Source organism: Motacilla alba, chromosome 9 (genome assembly GCF_015832195.1).
Source record: "Motacilla alba alba isolate MOTALB_02 chromosome 9, Motacilla_alba_V1.0_pri, whole genome shotgun sequence".
Taxonomy (NCBI): domain Eukaryota; kingdom Metazoa; phylum Chordata; class Aves; order Passeriformes; family Motacillidae; genus Motacilla; species Motacilla alba.
This window is the reverse complement of record NC_052024.1, coordinates 21,749,573-21,769,783: the sequence shown is the minus strand read 5'-3', so window position 1 is coordinate 21,769,783 and position 20,211 is coordinate 21,749,573. Positions and strand designations below refer to the sequence as shown.

General features: G+C 42.2%; 1 protein-coding gene across 6 annotated transcripts in view; it reads right to left on the bottom strand.

Annotated features, from left to right (window-relative positions):
- Nucleotides 1–20,211, bottom strand: part of MECOM (MDS1 and EVI1 complex locus) — a 326,163-nt gene that overhangs the window by 171,600 nt on the left and 134,352 nt on the right. For all 6 annotated transcript variants that reach the window (XM_038145705.1, XM_038145707.1, XM_038145711.1 and 3 more), the window contains exon 2: nt 9,863–10,212. In XM_038145705.1, the coding sequence (XP_038001633.1) occupies nt 9,863–10,212 (350 nt within the window). The remainder of the gene's footprint in view (nt 1–9,862; nt 10,213–20,211) is intronic.

Here is a 20,211-nt window from a genome sequence, read left to right as displayed (position 1 = left end):
ATTGCTTCTCACACTGGCTATCAACACCATTTTGCTCTGCAGGCACAGAGGGTTTGGTAGGGTCATTTCTGGGTTTAGCATTAAAGACAGAAAAATTGTTTTCTCTCCTCCTTATTAGCTGCTTATTTGTCTGCCTACACATGTACGTATTCCAAACAGGTAGATGCCAAGTTAACACTGGAAAGCAAAATCACTTTTTCTATATTCACATGCAAATTTTGCCTTATTTGAAGGTTATCACTAGATCAATAGTTACAGTTTACTTTTATAGAATATTTTCTGTAAATGCAGTAATGCTGAATCTTCCCCATCCCCAAACTTCCATTTTTCCCTCCAGGAGAGCTTTACATTTTTTTGCACAAAATCAACATTTCTACCACAGTTTTTAAATATCTCAACCACAAACCTCTTTGAAAACATTAATATCCAGATTTATTTTTTAGTAAAACACCCGCATAACAAATAGCCACATTTTTGGAAAGCCCATTTGGCCACATGAGGCTGTTTCAAGAAGATAGGAGGACGCTGAAGGTTCCTTTTGGAAATCCTGAGCAGCTCCACACCAGGTCTCCAGCACAGCCCACTCTGTGCCTGTTGCCAATACACTTCATCAAGTTAAGACTAAGAACAACACTTTGGGAAACCCACTATACACCAGAGCCCCCTTATGCCCTAGGCTTCACCTGATGAAATGTTATGCTTTTTGTGGGCTCTTTTACGTCTTTCCACACTAAACACGAGGTCTGTGCTTTAAAAGGAAGGGCCACTTAACATTTGTATTTCTTTCCCAAATTAATGAGTATTGTATGCACCAAAGTTAGCATGATCACATAAAGTCAGGCAGGATTGTGACAACCTCTGTCCTCACTCCTGTGCATGCCACCTACCATTCAGCCAGGAAACATGAGCGCTGTCACGACAATAAAGCTCCATATTAATCCTCTCTGGGGTAGGAATACCCTATTAGCCAACTGCTGTTTTCTGGTTTTATTTCCAATTATGTATACTTTTTTTTTATTTACCTGACAAACGTATCCTAATCTGCCAGCTCTAGCAAACAAAATACAGGCTTTTTGTTTTGTTTTTAAAGTTTTGTGATGTCTTTACTAGACCAAATGCCCAGATTGCAATGCTATTGTTAGACATCAAACCTCAGTGCTGTGTCCTCTGAAGAGCATGTGTTCCTCTGGCTTAATAAGCATCTTGCCATACCCCAACTCCTGTGTTCATTTGCTTCTGGTTTAATGACGACCATGTCCTCCTGCCCACATGTATGCTCGTCTCTCCACTGCTTGTTGAGCCATCAAGACACACCTTTGTTTCATTTAGTATGCAATTTTCACCTCTGACCCAAGAAACTAGTCTTAGGCTTCCTGAACTTTATTGCCTGTTAATAGACTGCTGGCTCTCTTTTCAGCAGTCATAGAAATGGTGGAGAGACATTTAATTGAAAAGAGGGACAAAGCTAGAGCCTGAAAGGCAAAGTCAGTGGGGTTTAAACAAAAAAAAAAAAAAATCCAGCAATAATATGTTTGAGGAGGTTTGGATATTCTTTACAAGTTCGTGGCTCTTTACACAAATAAGAAAGACATCATTGATTTAATTATCTTCCCGGGGAACAATGGTGTAATACCCTGAATGGCGCTAAATGATTGATCTGGTAATTCATCTTCTGCTAACAGCTATCTATGCATTTTGTTTCTCCCCAGTCCTCAGCCCGATGACATTAGCAGCAATGTCACGGAGCAGTGCTGGGCTTTCATAAAACACCCACAGATGCTCTTTCCTGCCAGTGTTTAGGGACACATGGTTATAATTTTGTCTGTATTTCTTTGTCGTAGATTACTTTTAACTACATCTGTTCAATTAAAACAGAAAAAAGAAAGACACAGCTAGAGCCCATCAGCTTTATATCAGAAGAAGCCTATTAATGAAATAGGGAGATTTAATTTTGTAAGTGTTCTGATGGGTGCGAGATGCCTTTATGTTTTTTCAGAAGTTCTGCTTGGTGAATAGTTAGGAAAGGACATTATTACAGCATAAGGATATTATTGTACACAGAAAGGCATTATTAAAAGTGATTTATTGTCCCATGTTAGGAAACTTATAGGAAAAGTCTGATAATATATTAAACTTGTTTATTATGGACTTCATATAATTTTTGAATAATGCTGCTTTTTCTTTTGACAAGAGCAATAAACTCTGCTGATATAGATATACGTTGATTATCCCAAGTCAACTGTGTTGCTTAAAGAAACATGCCCAAACAATCAGCTTCTGACAGCTGCATCTCTTGTTATTTACAATAGCCATCACAGTAATAACTCACCATTTCTATATTAATAAGGCAGTGAAATTTATTATGATGGTATTGAAAAGTTATTAAGTACTGCATCCCAAGTGACAAAGTACCACAGCACTGTCACTATCCAAAAGCAGTTGCCCATCCATCACAAAGCTTTCCAGATGGTCCTGCATCTTTATCGCTCCCAGGTTGGTGACATCACCTGTTCACCCACTCAAAATTGATGATGAAAGCAAACAGATCTATCTTACTTACATTTACCAAATCAATTTAATTTTACAGGCCGTGGCTTAGTGACATATTGACTGTTTTCCTTAATGGCATCTACTGTACTTAATGCAAAGAACTCATCTCTGAATCCTGGCTTGCATAATGTGGCATTTCATAATAAATTTTTTATAACGTATTTATTTAATGGGAAGAATTATGATCGTTTGTCAGTTCTATTAGATGCAATTATTATTCTCTTCAGTTTAATATTTTTTATTTTCCTTTCTGATTTTGTCTTTCTTAAAGGCTAAATTCAATTTACCCATTTTGTCTTTTAAAGGGATGTCTGGCATATCTCATTTGTTTTCCTTTGTAATTTGATAATCTCAAATCTATTCCAATAGCAGCTTTTGTCTCTAATAATTGAATGCTCTTACCTGCCTGGACAGAATGTTACTGAACTCAAAAGCTACCTTGGTGGTGTTTAAATAGATAAAAATCTCTTTGCTCTGAAGACAAATACAAATTCCTGAAACATCCTCTCGGTTCTGCTCTGAAGAAGGTAACAAAACTTCCTTCTCCCCTTCCTACTTCTAAGTCCACTTGGCCCTTATGGTTTCACTCTGCTTCCCTCAGGAGTTAATGCTCCTCCTGATTAAATTAAAACCTCAGTGGCTTTGTGGGCAATACACACACAGACCTACAGAGAGGTTTCTGTGGCTTCAGACTCTGCCATGAAATGTGCGATTTCCTGCCCTCAAGGTCAAGGACACAGTGGAGCATCCACTGTGGCTGGAGAAAGAGTCAATTCCACACGACCCATTCCGGGTTTCCTTGGGACACAAGCTTTTGTGAGGTTTTCCAGCTGTGCCACACCAACAGCTGCTCAGCCTCCTGCACTGGCTGAAAGCCTCTTCCTGAGGCTGTTGCCACGTTGACCTTGGGTTGGCTCAGAGCCTCACCAGATCCCTGGAGCACAGCCCCAGTGACAAAGCTGGCTCAGGATGGGGGTGAGTGGCACCTCCCATCCAAAAACCATTGCAGCCTCTCAGCTCCCTTGTGTGATATTGATCTGAAGGTTTTCTGAGAGCAGAAAACCTTTCTTTCTCCCCTGGCCAGGTCAGGAAGGAGCTTTGGTGCTCCCCTCCCAGTGAGAAACGGCTCTGCCTGACCAAAGGAAGGTTGTGGTCTTTGCCCAAAAAACAAAGCACCACATCCCACCAACATCATGCAAGACTCTACTCAAACATATTAGTCAAAGAACTAGAGGAATTTAAGGGTGGAGGAGAAGGCAATAGTAAAGAAAAACAACATGGACTAATGTTGAATGAACCCCCTTGTCCTCAGCATCTTCCACCCACACAGAAAAACCCAAAGGACCAACAGCTCCCCTTTGCTGTCAATACATTTAATTCAAACCAAATGACAAGTCCACCTGCTCGTATCTTGCTATTCAAGGACCTAATATTTGCTCATTTGCAATTATAAACTGTGTGTTCTCCACGCAGAGAGAAAGCTGGTGATAAGCCCAGGGAGCTGGCTGGAGTATGGTGCTGACAGCCACTGTGAGGGCAAGGCTGTGCTCATGAGGCAGCATCTGCCTGCCTTGCTGCAGGGACTCCTATTGCTGCAGCCATGTCTGACTCAGGCACAGCCTCACCACAGGACCCAGATGCAAACAACAGAAGAATTCAGACTGGTAACACTTGCAGCAATGTCCTTTTTGTGCACAGCTCTGGAGGGGCTGTCTGAAGCACCCTCGTGCACGCTCACCCCAGGCAGGACACACGGCGCGAACCCCATCCCATGTGCACCGAACACTGCGTCCCTTACAGAGAGCTTAACACGGCAGCTAAGCACGTGCTTAACTCAAACACCTGGGTAATCCTGTTGATGATAAGCTCGTGCCTAAGTGCTTTATTGGACCCCGGCCAGAGTGCTCTATGCCTTGCAAAGCTGAGCTCCAAATGGGATAAAGCATCACCTCTGCGCTGAAGACAAGGTAAGGATGTCACCCCCACCTGCAGCTGCCACGAGTGGATGATCTGTTGATCTGGGGGAGAACACGCTCTGCAAGGCTAGATTGGTCCTGTTTTGATCAAAAAGCAGCCCCACCTCCCACTATAAAACAAATCATTCCTTTTTAATTCCAAATAACAGAATAGCCCACATCCTTGTTTCTGGTTTTGCTTCAATAATAATTTTGCGAAAATCCCTGGAGTCTCTATACTGCTGCAATCCATATGAAAAGAGAAAACCTAGGCAAGGAATCTGTATTATGCTTCCCTGCTTTCCAACCACCTGGCTGAGTGTGGTGCTGTTTTGCATGTTAATGCTGTTGAAAACAATTCAAGAAAAAGCCAAGAGTTGGTCTGTAAAAGTCACAGACCAGTGGCAGTGTGAAAGTGTCAAACAACAGCAGAAAATCAAGGGTTTTATTGTTTAACACTAAGACACACTCCATATCCCAAAGAAAAATATTCACAAGTGATGAAGTCTTTGTTCCTCTTATTTTTCTTTTTGCAAAAAACATTGTCTACTGCTCTCTCCCAGAGTGATTTTCCTGACTACAAGGGAGTTATTTCCCTCAGTACTGTCACTGTTTATTAAGAATAGCTTAACTCGAGTTTTAAGATGTGTGAATTCCACGGGAAGTTATTTAGAAGAATTTTTGCTCTGTTTTTATTAAAAACAAAAGAGACAAACAGGAAAAAAAATGCTGCTTTCAGCATTCTGGCATAGAGTTTTCCAAAGAAGGAACCAAAACCAGGGGCTAACATCTGTACATAGGAATTAGTTGGTAACTGTCACTGATTACAGTAGAAGTCTTTGGATGCTAAGAGAACCAGGCTATTGGTTTAGATGCTACAACCCAGATTTGCAAGCATATAGATTAGATTTCATCTCTAAAAGCCTGTATATACATACTTTTATGTATTATTTAATTTTAATAGCAATATAAGGTACAGCTAAACCCCAGAATCTTGAATAAATTTAATTTTTAAAACTGCCAAAAGAAATCAAAAGAATGCAGAATTAAAGCTTCAAACTACAACTATTCCAGTCCCTACAAAACAGTGGGAAGCTTGTACTCCAGAGCAATTTTTAGGAAGCTGTGCAGTTTTCTCAGAGGACTCACATGAAAAATGTTAGAGGAGACATAAATAAATAGCCAAATGGCCTCCTAATTTCCATTTAGAAGTAATAGCATCAGCTCAAGCATACTCTACCAAATATGAGTTGTTTTTCAGCCTCCCTGGCATGACAGGAAAATATACTCTGCTCTATAAACAGATTATATGCTGCTTTATAAAGCTCTAAAATATTTTTTTACTTCTGTGACAGGTTTGATTTATTAGAGTTTATTGCTCCTGGTTTTGCCCTCCTAGTAAAGAAATAAAAGTTTAGGATCAAAAGAGCTGTGAAGAATTTGTTCTTATGAATGAGACTTTGAGTTTGCTAGAGCAGCAAGAGACCTGACTTTGGATGTTGGCTGTCCTCTGGTCCAAGGTAGGAGCATGTTCTTTGGCGATCTACTCAAAGCCTTGCTTTGAAATACTCTCCCAGTTGTTTTTCATAGCAGGGCATGAACCATGATGAAATCACTAAATTTGTGTTCCCTCGCTTTTGTTTAAAAAAAAATTACTGCCATCCCTTAAAAGCTTGTTTTCTTTGTTGATTAAGCAGCAGTCAATTTTCCCTTTTCAAACAAGCACCGAGCAGCAGCCTCCCGACCCCCTCGGATATTCGCGCTGCCGGCAAATACTAAAACCCCCGTGACAAACTGCAAAAAAGCTCGACCTTTCCCCTTGTCCGGTGACCCCCTGTTCGATTTGTACTTTAGCTAACCAATACCTGATTAGATAATGCTCAACTCCAGCCCCACAAAATGAGATAAAATTCAAATTTATGGCTTTTCATTTAAACTGATCTACAGCACTCTAATCATGACCCAAGCGCGACTATATCACAACAAATTCTTTTTGTCCCAGAGTGTGTTTTATGGCTGAACTGTATAAATGGACACAATAGACATTGTTTTCTTGGACTTGGTCTGACAGAACTCTGTGTTGATCCCATAGGGAGTCTTGCTATAGGGGAATGTAGGAACAGGCTCCACGAAATTCCTCAGCCTGCTGCAGAAAATTTTTCTTTATCATCAACTGCCTGGCTGCAGAATTTAACAGCAGCAGTTCCCTCAGCTTCCACTTCTCTCCCAGGCTAATCCCAGTATCAACTCAGATGTATATCAGCCACAAAAACTGGAAGCCAGAAGTATCCCACAGCTGGAAACACCCAAAACTATGACAAGCTTTTGCAAGGGAAAAAAAATGTCTTTTTCGAAAATGTAGTTAAAATCCAAATTTATGTGTAACTGTAAACTCTTCTCTCCAAGGTGAACATAAGGTTTTTGGTTAAAATTTTCTAGTGTAAGATTTTAGACTACCTAGCAATACTAAACAGTGGCAAAAACAGAGCATATGTTTCATAACAAAATTGATTATATGTGCAGCATCAGAAAAGGCTGAGGAAGATGTCCATCTTTCCATATAAAACTGTTTTAATGTTTGTTTTCCTCAAAAGAAAAATCTTTGAAAGCCAAACACCCTTGTACATTCAGTGTTCCAGCTTAAACTCAGATTAAATGAAAATATTGACTTTTTTAATAACTTAATCATCCTCTCTGCAGTCACAGGGGAATCTACTCAAGAGGTAAGTACACAAATAGTAGCAATGGAGCAACCCCACCATGCATTTTTCAGAGAACTGCAGACAAGAAGTGAAGAAATGAGTATGCCTGGACACAGCAAAACGTGCTCTTTAGCCTATGGGAGCCGGAGGAACATGACTGGGTTGGGACATTCCCCCTTCTGAAGTCACCAGCTGGCTTCTACAGCACCATGAACTACCCCAGGAACTACAGGCAATCAAACATGAGAGAGTATCGTGTCACAATCTGCATCGATAAAATTCACTCATCAAACAAGTGGAAAGATTTTAAAACCTCTCACGCTGCAAAATCACTTAAAACCCACACCCAGCACCACACAGAAACTTTGGTTCTATCCTTCCTCCATTTAAGATTGCAACAAAATTTCACCTGGATTATCAGCAACAGCAGAATGAATTCTCATTTGTTAACTGGCTTGTTGGCACCTGGCTGGACATACTACTTGTTTCCCAAAAGTACCCATTTAAGCAAAAAACAACAGCACCAGAAAAGCTTAAAGACCACACTTAAACCTCAGTAAATTATAGTTTTCCTCCCCATCCCACACTGCCTTTAGCACTGTCTGAGCCCACACACAAGTGTCAGCTTCTTTCCCTGTTTAATTCCAAAGCACAAGCCCCAGGAAGTGGTGGGTTCCTGAGGAGTGTGATGATGACCATCTGGGGTGGAATGAGCATCACTGAAGTCCTCTCCAGCACTACCAGGATCCTTCACATCCCTCCTCTAGCCCCAGCCTTCACTCTGTGCCATTTTACTCACTGTGTAAACTTTCCTAACCAGAATTTCTTTGTCTCTCTTCAAGTACAGTAAATATATTTAACTCACTTGTTGGAAAAAATATTCAGTTTCAACTTCCTCTAAGCACCACAGAATACTTCTGAGTGACTGACCAAATTGCAGAGGGACCTGACTGTTGATTTTGTGTGATTTTGCTCCAACACTTTTCAATAGCTTGCCCCAGCTGTCCCAAATAAATAACACTATTCAAATAGCACGAGTCCTGCAGCTTGAAAGGGATTCAGGCTGCCAGCTGGGCTTCCAGCACTATAAAGATATTCATTTCTTGTCTGAATATCACAGATCCCAAAATCTGAAATATTCCAAGCAGGAAAACCAGTCTCTAATATTGTAGCATATTGTCAGCATCTAAGGGTGTGAAAAGCTAAATGGGTTCCCCTCAGTCTTAGTGGGATTATCCTGTCCTACAGCACTTCAATGTCCAGTCTAAAATACCCTAATTTTGGAAAAATGTTAAACCTGAAAGTACAGCCATGTATCAACAATTTTAATTTCTGTTATCAATACTTGAGCTTAATTGTGGTGTGGTTAAAGGTCAGATTTTATGGTTTCCTGCTGCCTTTTTCAAATAATAAAGATTTCTCACTAGCAATTATATTTCATCACAGTCTGTTAACTCAGTAGAGGGCTGCCAAGTCTATGATTTCTCCTGACACTATTCTGTCACATTGTCACAGGTCTCACAAGAGTTTAAGCAGCTGGATCGAAAGTTTGCAATGAACTCCCTGAGTGTTTATGGATAGTTAAGAGCAAATCAAGCTTCCATTTTCCACCATATCTGCAAGGCTCTGCTCCACAAAGAAGGTCCATTTTTCCTGGGAAAATGAACTCCCATCTCTCCAGAGGTCAGGCGTGCCCCTGGAGAGCCACGCAAACCCTGCATGGCTCCCCTTATCAGAAAGCAAAGGAAACGTACAGATGGCAAGCAGAGATTGTGCTCTGTTCCTACATTGTTGAAACTATGAATAAAACCATGCAGGAACATTTGTTACATCATAACACAACAGCAGCACCACTTGATGTTTGAATCCCTGACCTGACCGTGGACCAGGAGCTCAGACTGATCCTCAGCGATACCACAGTGAGGAAAAGGCTGTCCCTGAAGGCAGGGAAAGCAAGATCCAACACCTGTACTCACCAAAGGAGACCGTGAGTTCCTTCAGGGAAAAGATTTCCCAAAGCATCTGCAGAAGTAGTATGAACCACACTGTTCCCATGTGTGCTGGGTATGGTTCTAGCATCAAAACGATTTCCCCAAATGAGTGGCTAAACTCCCATTAAGTAAAATGGAAGCAGGATCAACCCCCCCAGCTTTTGAAGCCCCCTAGTAGCTCAAAGTTGTTCAACAGCAAGTTTAGCCATACATCACTAGATTTAAGGGCTATTTTAATCATTGTTGACAGAAAGTGGCAATTCACAACGCTGAAACAGCGCCCAGTTTCATTTCAAACCTGTAATGCAGTGATTTTGCAAATCCCTCACCCAGAAACACAACACAGGACTATCCAAGACCTGATTAAAAATGGTATAGAAATGTTCCAACAACATTTTTTCCTCACCTTCCTCAAAAGGAGCATCACCTGCCAGTACCCACACAGACAGATTTCATGCATGAAGAGCAATATTAATTCCTGACTTTTTCCTTTTTCAATTTACACTTGTCTCCATCCAGAAAACCCCAAAAGGCCACAAAGCAGTTTGTGCACATAAATACACTTTGGCTGCTGCAGGATAAGACTCAAATGCTGCAAATATTTCTGTGTCTATAGATAGACACACAAGAACTCAACAGACCAAAAGAATGTACAGCATCTTACCTCCCAGCCGTAACTAGGATCTTTCAGGTGTGGCCGCTGCTCTCCTACAAAAGGGCCAAATTTTTCTCCTGCTTCAATCTTCCTTTTGGTCCATATCCCTAATCCTGCTCCAGGAATGTTGGATTCTCTCAGCTCAAACTCTGAAGGAATTGGAATGTCATCAGGAATGTATATTGGAGCCTTGTAAGGAGAGCTCTCCTTGGGTGTGAAAGCTTCGCTGGAGGTCGCTGGAGAAGATGGCTCTTGGATGCTGATGGATGTTGGACACTGGACATTTGCAGCCTCTCCATCAGCTTCTGGCACTTCCCCCAAGGGAATTTCGGGAAAGCTCTCATACAAACATTCATCACCTGGAAAAGAAAGACAAACGGTAGGATTTGAAACACCCTGACAGGTTTTGCACATGAAGCCCTTTCAGCCTGCACATGGAATGGAAGGGACAGTTTGGGAGACGTCACCAACCACTAATCCTGCAGCAGAGCCTCACCCTGGATGGAGCTGAGCCTTTTCTCTAGTGTAGGCCTGGGGGTAACACAGTGTTTCTGAATATCCCTGACATCAAAAGTGGTTTGCATCACCGAGCACAGGCGAGGGAATTGCACACAGATGTAGAGGCAGGCACACCCCATTGTCCAGTCGGGTCTGGATACAGCACTGCACCCCTCAAATGCTTTGAAATTACAATTGAAAGCCAGCATTGCATGTTACAACTGAAATCTAAGAGAAGTGAAAAGCAGAAAAGCTTCACTGGTCTTGCAGAGAGACAGACTGAACCTAAAGTAGCCAAAATTAAGTTTGATGGCCTCCTATTAGTCTTCGGAGAAAGGATCCAGCCTACCACACAACTCTTGGCAAGAGCTTCAGCTGATGTAAATCAGTGTCTTACCACTGACCTCCAAGAAATGCAGTGGCCTAAAATAAGTTCAGGATCCAAACAGCACCTTATAGAGAACATGAACCTTCTCCTCTTACAGTTGCAAAAAAAACTGGGGCAGATCCAAAACACATTAAATAAAAAAAAAAAAAAAAAAAAACAACCTTCATCTCTGGGGCTTTGCCAGCAAATAAAAAAAAAAAAAAAAAGAAAAAAGAAAAGAAAAACTCACTGGTTTTGACAGCCTAAAATGTAAGACTGATTATAAATTCCTTTTAGTCAGAAACTCAGAGTTACTTCAGCAGAGGCTTCAGCTGCACCAGCAATACAGTTATTAACTCTACATGCAAAAGGGTAAAAACAGCAAAACTAGCCAAAAAAGCCTACTTTACTGTTTATATTCATTTAACATACCCATGTTCTTGGGATTTCATACACACCAGAACTCATTCCACTTAATTCAAACCTAAATAGGAGGGGAGAATACTATTCTCCAAGGACTGAAACTAAGAGATCAGGTATTTAAAACCTGAGCTTGAGAATATTTGCATAATATGGCTGGCCCAGAAATGAAAGCGTTACACTGGGCTTGGCTTTCAGAATGACTCTGTTTCAGTGAAGAAACAGGAAACTTTAAAATGTTCTTTCAATTTCTTGCTCATTTAAGAAACTATCCATGGTAGATTAGCACCGTATGCCTTTTCCACTGGAAACTGGTCATAGCCCATTGTCTCTCACATCTTTGTTACATATTATCTCACGGTTTTATATCTGTACTTTCATGCTTCTGGTACTGCCTAAGACAAACACTGGGACATAACAAATCATTGGAATAGATTGCTCCCATCACAGGACTGGCAAACTGGATTCTTCATCTGTGAGCAATTTATTCACAGCCATGAACTGTTTTCCTTTCTTTTATGTGGCACTGGCTATGACCTCATACATGTCACAGGAAAGTTCAGCTACCCGTCCCCTCGGCCTCCGGTTTGGCAGACTCTGCCTGCACTTTAACAATTGAACCCAATATTGATCAGTTTGTCACTTTCCTAATACCTGGCATTCTGAGAAGTCGAAAAGTCTTTACTGACTCCACCATTTAACTGAGAAGGACACAGAGAGGGATTTCCCATTGCTTGTGGTTCAGAAATCCTACCTATCAGAGCTGACTTTGGCAATGATGCTCAAGGGCTCGTGAAAGCACTGGTGCAGAGAGCTTGCTCTCATGAGCCCATGCCACACCTTCCTGCCCCCAGCACCACTTATCTGGGACTCCAAAGGACAGGAAAGAGGGCATGGAAAGGATAGAGACACAGCTCTACCTGGATGCCCCCCCTCACTTTGCCCTGCACTGAGACAACCCCTTCAGCAGCCACATCTGTTACGCCTTGGCACTGCTGCTATCTCCAGACACCGCCGTGCTCCAGCATGGTGGGACACACGACAGAGGTCCATCCACACCTCCTGAGCATCCCCCAGAACTTGAACGTGCTCCTTGACTTTGCAGGCCGGCAGCAATGCTGCACCCAGCCTGGGCAGGCGTGCTCCCGTTCAGATGTCTTCCCCCAACTGTTTAGATTGCAGTCCTGCCTAAAAGACTTCAGCTGTTTTTGAAACAGGGGTAAAAAAAAAAAAGAAACCCTAACTCATGTATACACATGGGGTGCAGGAAGAGAAATCACACAAGGAAAGTGATCTGGATGATGATAAGCACATGGCTCACTTGAAGGGGGGCGCTGGGGGTAAAAACTTCAGGCATCTAAATCCCACTGATTTTCCATGACAGCTGGGTGCCTGACACTCAAAATCCTTAAAAAGCCCATCTCACAGTCACTGCTGTTGTCCCTGTCCTGCCAAGCAGTATCCTGCAAAACCAAGGCACTCTGTGTCCCACAGTCAACTCTCCTTCACAAAATAACAGAGTATCTCAGCCAAATAATTGAAGTCACAGCAAGAAATGACCTGCTCTGTGCCTGTCCCAAAGGGCCACCTTCCTCAGCTCCACTTGCCAGCAGTGCCTGCCTGCAAGCCAGCACAAGCTGAGCCTTAAACATTCAGCAAGCACAGCTTTACAGATGTTTCATCTTCCCCAGGGACAGTCCAGTTTAATTTCTCTCTCGCAGACTCAAAGGCCTCAGTTATACTTATCTCAGTCATTCTGGCTACGCTCATTTTTAGCCATATAGGGTCAAACCTGCAGCTGATAAATTGGCCTCTGAAAACCTGGCAGGGAGACAAGTCCGTTTGCTGGGTCTATTGTGCCTCCTTTGATTTCCAGCAGCCACACCCGATGTCGTCGTTAAACACGGGCTTTCAGCTTGAAAGCTCTGGAAAATATAATACTCCTCTATGCCCCAAAGCTCTAAGTGTGGGTAAAATGGATTACTGAAATAGCCCTTTGCCTGAAACAGCAGTGTATTCTAGCAAAAAATATATATATTTTTAAGCCTCTAAATAGACACAGAGTTGAAGTATGACTGACCAAGAGATGCGAAGAGCATCAAGACATATTTGTGACATTAATGATAGAAGCAGCTCTATTAAAATCAATGTACACAAACCAAGGTTCTGGACTTAGTTTTCAAAAGGTGTATGACTATTTTTCTTAAAATTTACACCCACACGGATCAGAGGGACTTCCAGCAAAACCATAGGATATTGACTGATAGAAAAACTTTGTAAGGTTAGAATTAGACACAGAGACTTTGCTGATAAGCATCATTTTCACAGTGAACTGCAAATTGTTCACACAGATAGCACTCCAGTTTTGAAATTCAAGATGGCCTCTTTAAACTCCAATAATTATCCCCACCATAAATGGGATGAAATAAAAAATGAGGCCCCTGATAACGGAACAGACGAGATTAGGTTATGTGGAAGCTTAGATATTAGTCTCCATGAAATTCTTCACCACTATTTTACAATAAAAACATGAGCAAGCTTCAAAGGAAACCCAGGAGTAAAGGTTAATTGCTACTAAAAGGCCAGGGTGGACACCTGCATTTGCACTTTTGTCACAACCTTGCCCACCAGCAGGAAAGAGCCCACGTGGCTGGGGATGTGCTCCGGGGCCTGGGGTCATTCCATGACTGAGAGGCCTTCTGTGCATGGCTGGGAGGAGGAGAGGACTTCCTTCCATTAGGATGCTTCTTAGTTCAGCCCAGTTTTCCTCTCCAAGAGCAATTAGGTGAGAGGCGCTGATGACTGAGGCAGAGGTTGAGCAGAGCTCAGTGCTGCTCTCAGAGGCCTCATGTTCAGCAGGGCTGTGCCTGGCTGCAGCTGAAATGCCACACCCTGGCCTCACAGAGATCAGACATGCTGGCCTGGTGCACTTATCCATGTTTCAGGGCAGCATTAAACTCAAACTTCTCACAAAGTCTTCCAGGGATCAAGTCTGCATCCAGATCTCCATGGTCAAAGTCAGTTGTAGCAAGCAAACGCATTCATAAGGAATTCTGTTCTTTCCTCAGGTTATTTGTGCCTAAGATACATTCCCAGAGTGACTACTGACTGATAAACACTCTAGCACATAAACACAGTTCTCTGCGCTTGGATTCATGCACGTGGCCACCAGTGATTTAATCATAAACTGGATTACTCCGGAGAAAACAAGCAGGCTGAAAGCAAAGGCATCTAGACAGCCTAATTCAGAATGCCATCACCTTCCGAGCAGGATAAAGCAAGAGCTGAGACAAATGTCAGAGTGGCTCTTTGCAATGAGAAGAGCCACACAGTTTCATGCCTGCAGCTTCTCAAAGGTGAGATGACCCCTAGTCCCAGAGATTAGACACCATCAGGACACAACTCTGTGTGATGGGAGAATTCCACCACATGTCAGGAGCTTTGAGCTCTCTAGCTGTGTAGACTATGCCTTGTGCAAGCCTTCAGCACAAATGCATTAATGAAGGGTTCTGGATGGTAGGACCAGGTGAATTAATCCCTTCTCCTACAGGAGGTGAGGGTGGACCTGAATGTACCATAAACTCCTAAATCGGATCCTTGAAAGAGAGCAGTGAGCATTTATATTTGTTTGACCTAGTATCACCATTCAGTGCAGAGGAAATCAGCCTGGAGTATTTGCAGGGATATCTGAAAAGGAGACAGGCATTTCCTGTTGCATACAAATGGACACCTTTATCTGAATTTGTTTGAACAAGTATTAAAGAAAAAAAAAAAAACCCTGTTACAGGCAGAGACTGATTGATTACAAAATATATCCACATCAGTCTAGAACACAGGAGGTCAAGAAAAGCAGAAAATTAAGAGAAGAAAGCCCATTAGCTTCAAAAGGAGTTCTTAGCCAGGGGTGAACAAAATGGGAGCCATCTGACTGTCCATAGGAGGTAGGCACAGCTCAGAGGGGGCCAGAGGAGACGTAAAGAAGGATCCTTAACTTTAGAAACATTTAGAGATTGTGTTTACTATCTCCAGGCACAGGAAGGACTCCAGCCAAGGCCTACATTACTCTACTTGAAGACTTTATCAGTCAACGTACCTGAAACTGGTTTGTGCTGCTCCCTTTTCACAGAACTGTTCTGTGGAGCTGGACCTATTGATGGTTATTTATTATTATTTGTATTGTAACACAGTCTGGTACCCCCAGGCAGGACCCCATTGTGAAAAGCATTGGGCAGACCTAATCAAGTGAGATTAGATTCTAACTAGACTAGAGCTAATAACTCCCAGTTAGGTGGAAATCGTAAAACATGGGAGAGAAACACTCTTTTACAAATGGCAAGTTCCATTGTACAACAAAAGAGATTACAAGCGCGTTTAGAGACAAACACAGCACTTGAAGCTGTTCTGAATCATTACTTCAATTACCAAGGAAAAATACTTTCACAACCATTAGCCTTCAAACACATGGGGATTTTGCATGTTTGTATTACTTGACCCTAACACAAGCACGAGAAAACCAAAGCTGTCCAAAACTCACTCAGAAGGTCCAAACCCAAAAACCACGCTCATGCAATGAGAGCGAGGGGGACCAAGGCACCCATGTGGTGGCCCCAAAGGCCAGATTCTGATTTCTCTTACACAACTGTTAAATCTAAAGTAATTACTTTAGACTTCCACCAAGGAATAAAAGAGATCCGCGTCTGTCCTGGAGTTAACCAAAATTACTCAAATTTCTTCAGATTGACACTAATGTAACAAAATGAGAGGGAAATGTGGTGCCCAGATTTCAGCCTTCCCTTCATGCTCGTGTCACTGCTGATCACAGAGGGCATTCTCCCAGCAAAGCTTCCACACCTCAGCCTTGAGCCACGGCGAGCAAACCCTTCTGCGTGCTGGCAGAAGAGGGAGTTGTAGGAAAAGCTGCGCAGACAAAGGCAGGAGAAAAGGCAGCTCGAGGCAGCCTGAGCACAGCTTTGGGGCTGAAGTACATAAATCACCAGCTTCTCATGCTGCTGCACTGTGGGCAGCAGTATCTGCATGAAATGCAAAGGGAGCTCAGCCAGGGTCACCGCTGGAGCACCCCGTGCTCAGGGTGGCTTCAGTCTGTGCCTCGTGGCAAGGTGTGCATCAGTAGGAACAGAGCAGATAATTCACATTAAAAACCCTCGTGTGGGAAGCGGCTTTCGCTTCTCAAATCATAGTGTCTGCAGAAAACAAACCTGAGGCTCATACTGGCAGCAGAAGGGAGTTCCTGATGAGCACCAAGCACTCAGGAGAAATCTGTCCACAGGCAAGTGAGGAAAGGAGCCGAGCACACTCTAGAGCATCAGGTCTTTAAGAGAGGATAATTTCAGTATTGCCAACTGTCGGTACTAGACCAGCAAAGTTATAATATAGTGACTGTGTAGGGACCTGCCTGTGGTCTCTGGCAATTCTCACCATCAGCCCCTACAATAACTAGTAGCATTTGGTGCTCTGTCTAGTGTCATTCATGTCTAATTGAGCAACACAGTCAAAAGCATCTGATGGGGACCAGACGCTGGCTTTTAATTAGGGTCCAGCACTGAGAGACTGTGGGTCAAATTCGACTTTCATTTGCACAGGAGCTGCTCTCCTTGACGTGGGGGGGAAGTTGCACCTGCATAACTGAAAAGTGAAATTTGGCTGCTTGTGTTCCTGCATACTTTTCCATATAAATTACTGTACTACACGCAGCAACAAAGGTTTATAAATGTTGGCTGGCACGCAGTGAATTTATTTACAAGTTAAGTCTAATTTTTATTTATAGTTCCAGTACAATCATCTCTGGTAGAAATATTTATGTTATCTGTACTTCTGGTCTGTTAGAGCCTACTGCAATCATAAACACGGCTGAAAAATTATTCGCAGTTAGCAGGGTTTAAACTACCCATTATATCACTAGCTAGTGCCAATAAACTTTGGTGCTGGTTGATAAAGTTTCCTCAATGGAATAAATATATATTTGACTTTCAAAACCTTTCCTGGGTTACACAGAGTGGGGGGTAAGAGAAGAGGGAAATGCCAGCTGTAGGATTTGATATACTGAGAGAGGGATCTGCAGCTAGCAAGGAGTCTGGAGAGATCCACAGGGGCTGGGAGGCAGCCTAAAGCATGCTGAAACTCTAACTAATAGCTTAAATTTGTATCTTGGTAAGATATTTCAACTGAGGGGAGCTGCAGCAGCTAACACTCACTAATGCCCTTTGTGACTCTCCATATGGAGTAGACCCAAGGGGGGAAAAAAAAAAATCTGTCTCGAAATTTTTAGCCCTGAGTACTGGTCACTGCTAAGGGAGGAAAAATGGATTAGGGGAAACAGCTTTTGTTCATTGTGTGATTGCCATAATGGTAAACATGACATATATTCTCACACTGACATGGCACAAGAAGCCAACCAGCTCAGGACAAAACTAAGGACAAGAAGGTTAAATGTGAATTAGTGAGACCAGCCACTTATACACAGAATATACTGATCTGGAACAAAATTTAACTAAACCTGTATCAGCTGGGGAAAACAGAAAAAGTAATGCATTTTAACAGACCCTGCCACAGCGAAAAATTATTGCTGTAAAAGAACATTTTTCGATAAAAACAGTTACTTAAATCTATAGTATTATAATCAACACAAATGAAACTTTATCTTGATGTAATATATCAGTGTAACTGAACTTTTTTTTACTCATTAGTAGACCTTTACTGTTTTAAACTGAGATGTGTCACAAAGTAGCACTGGAAATCACATGCCTTTTTCCAACAGAAAGCAGTAATAAAAGATGACTATTCTACCAAATTATAATGAAGACAGATAACAGAGTGAATTATAAAACAAAGGTTATAGATAGAGACTGAGCCTTGTAGAGGTAATGACTTTTAATTGGATTGAGTTTATCATATTTTCAGAGGTACAGCACAACCAGAAGAAAGGATTAGAATTATTTCCACATTTCATTATTTGGCATAATGAGAAAACAGAGGGAGGTCCACATCCCTGATGTGTTTGGTAAGCCACAGGAGATGTTGAACATGTCAGTATCTGGTAGAGTACGGTCCTGAGACACAAATGCATTTGCTCCCTTATAATGCGGCAAAGTGTAATCACTAGAAAAAAAATAAAAAAGGAAAGGGGGGAAAAAAGCCAGGTCATGAAGTTTTGTTTCAAAAGCACATTATGAAAACAAAGGAATTTAACCCCTTCCTGCCAGCAGGCACTTCAGCACTAGCCTGCAAACACCCATCCATCTGCTCTGAAGAGCTGAGCAACTCCCACCCTAAGCACCACGAGCTCAGAAAGAATGACACACTGGCAGCTCAGTGACCACACCATCTCTCTCACACCACCAGGGCAAAAACACCTCGGGGGAAGACACCAGGGAGGGGACCTGCACTGCCTGAATCCCAAGGAGACTGCACTCCACCTGAAGAGTAGGGAACAGAGACCAGAGGGGAGAAGGCAGCTCAGAATCTCCTCAGTTGGAAGGGATCATCCTGCAAGGATCATCAAGTCCAACTCCTGGCCTTACACAGGACATTCCCAAAATGCTGGGGATAAAAGAGCAAGATCTGAGAGATTATCAGAACAGGATGTAGCTGCTCCTGAGCTATGCCCAAGTATTCCAGGGAGGGATGGACTTTTGGGGAGCTGCTTTTGGAAAACCGAGCTGCTGTAGAGCAGAGTTTCACACCAGCAGCCAGACAGCTTTTTAATTATGCAATTACAGTGAAAGAGCATTAATTATACTCAAGTGACACTGTGATACACTGTAGTTAAGTCCTTGAAGCACTAACAGAAGTACTCATAACAAATACACTAATCAGGAAAAGTATCGGGTAATTAATCCTACAATACTGTCCACTTCAAAACCTCAAGGTCTGGCAAGACTGGCTTCCAGCATTTGTTTCCGAGGAGATACAAGGCCACAATTTTTCCTGCAAGCGACTCCTCAGCAGAAGGTCACCCAGTAACATGCAGGATGTACTTAGCTGATTGGAAAATCATGAATCTCAAGAGCAACTTTACTTGTGTCAGGTGTATTCTGCAGCATTCTGGGGCATCAGTGTATGTTTATATTCACTATGGTTTTTATTTTTTACAAAAAACCTCGGGGAGAGTTTTATTTAATCACATGTTCATACACATTTATTCCTGTATGACAGAGCTGGTTTGGGTGGGATTACTGTAAAACTTGAATGAAATTTTTTCCCATTAGTCTCCATGAAACCCAGAGTCTTGGCTGGCACATTTGGACAAGTTTTTCTCATTGATATGTCACTCAAAAAAACTACACATTTTCAGAGTGCAATAGTCTTTGTTTCATTTTTGTCCAGACAAAAAAAAACCCAAACATTCAGAATGGGATTTAGCTACATTGTCTCAACCACCAATTTGTTTCAGATCCTGCTCATTCCTCAAAGCAATTCCACAATTTTTTCTGACATTATTCTACCTGTGCCAGCCACATATTCTAAATAAACACTAATTAACTTTTAATCTTAGCAAAATAGTCATGGTTGTTTCTTGCTCCATTTCAGAATGCTGGTCTGTCCCAAAGAACAGGATTTATCTTAATGCCAGTGGGACTTTTGTCTGAGTTCACCAAAATGTTCATCTCAGTGATGATGCAGGTAAGGTTTGCCCACGGAACTGACACCATTTACTGCAGGCAAGAACAACTGGGAAAAAGCTACTTGCTGCCCTACAGCAAGCCCCAAACTCCATGGTAGGATGACTTTAAACAAGGAGAGAGGCAAAAGGAAATTACACCCTTTAAGTACAGCTAAATTCTCAGTTACCTTTCTGAGATAGTTTATTTTTCTAGCAAGCATGGCATACATGAGTGCAAGGACCTACAAGAATCTGTAGCAATTATTTTTCTTGGCCTTTGTATAAGAGGACAAGGGAAAACACCAGGATTTTGCAGCCAAGACATCTACACAAAGATAAAATGGGGGCCCAGCTCTTTCTTTATCACATATGCTTCACATGTGATAAAGTTTCATATGCTTCAGCTCAGTTTAAGACACTGCACTGCCTCAGTGCCAGTGGCCAGAGCTCCCT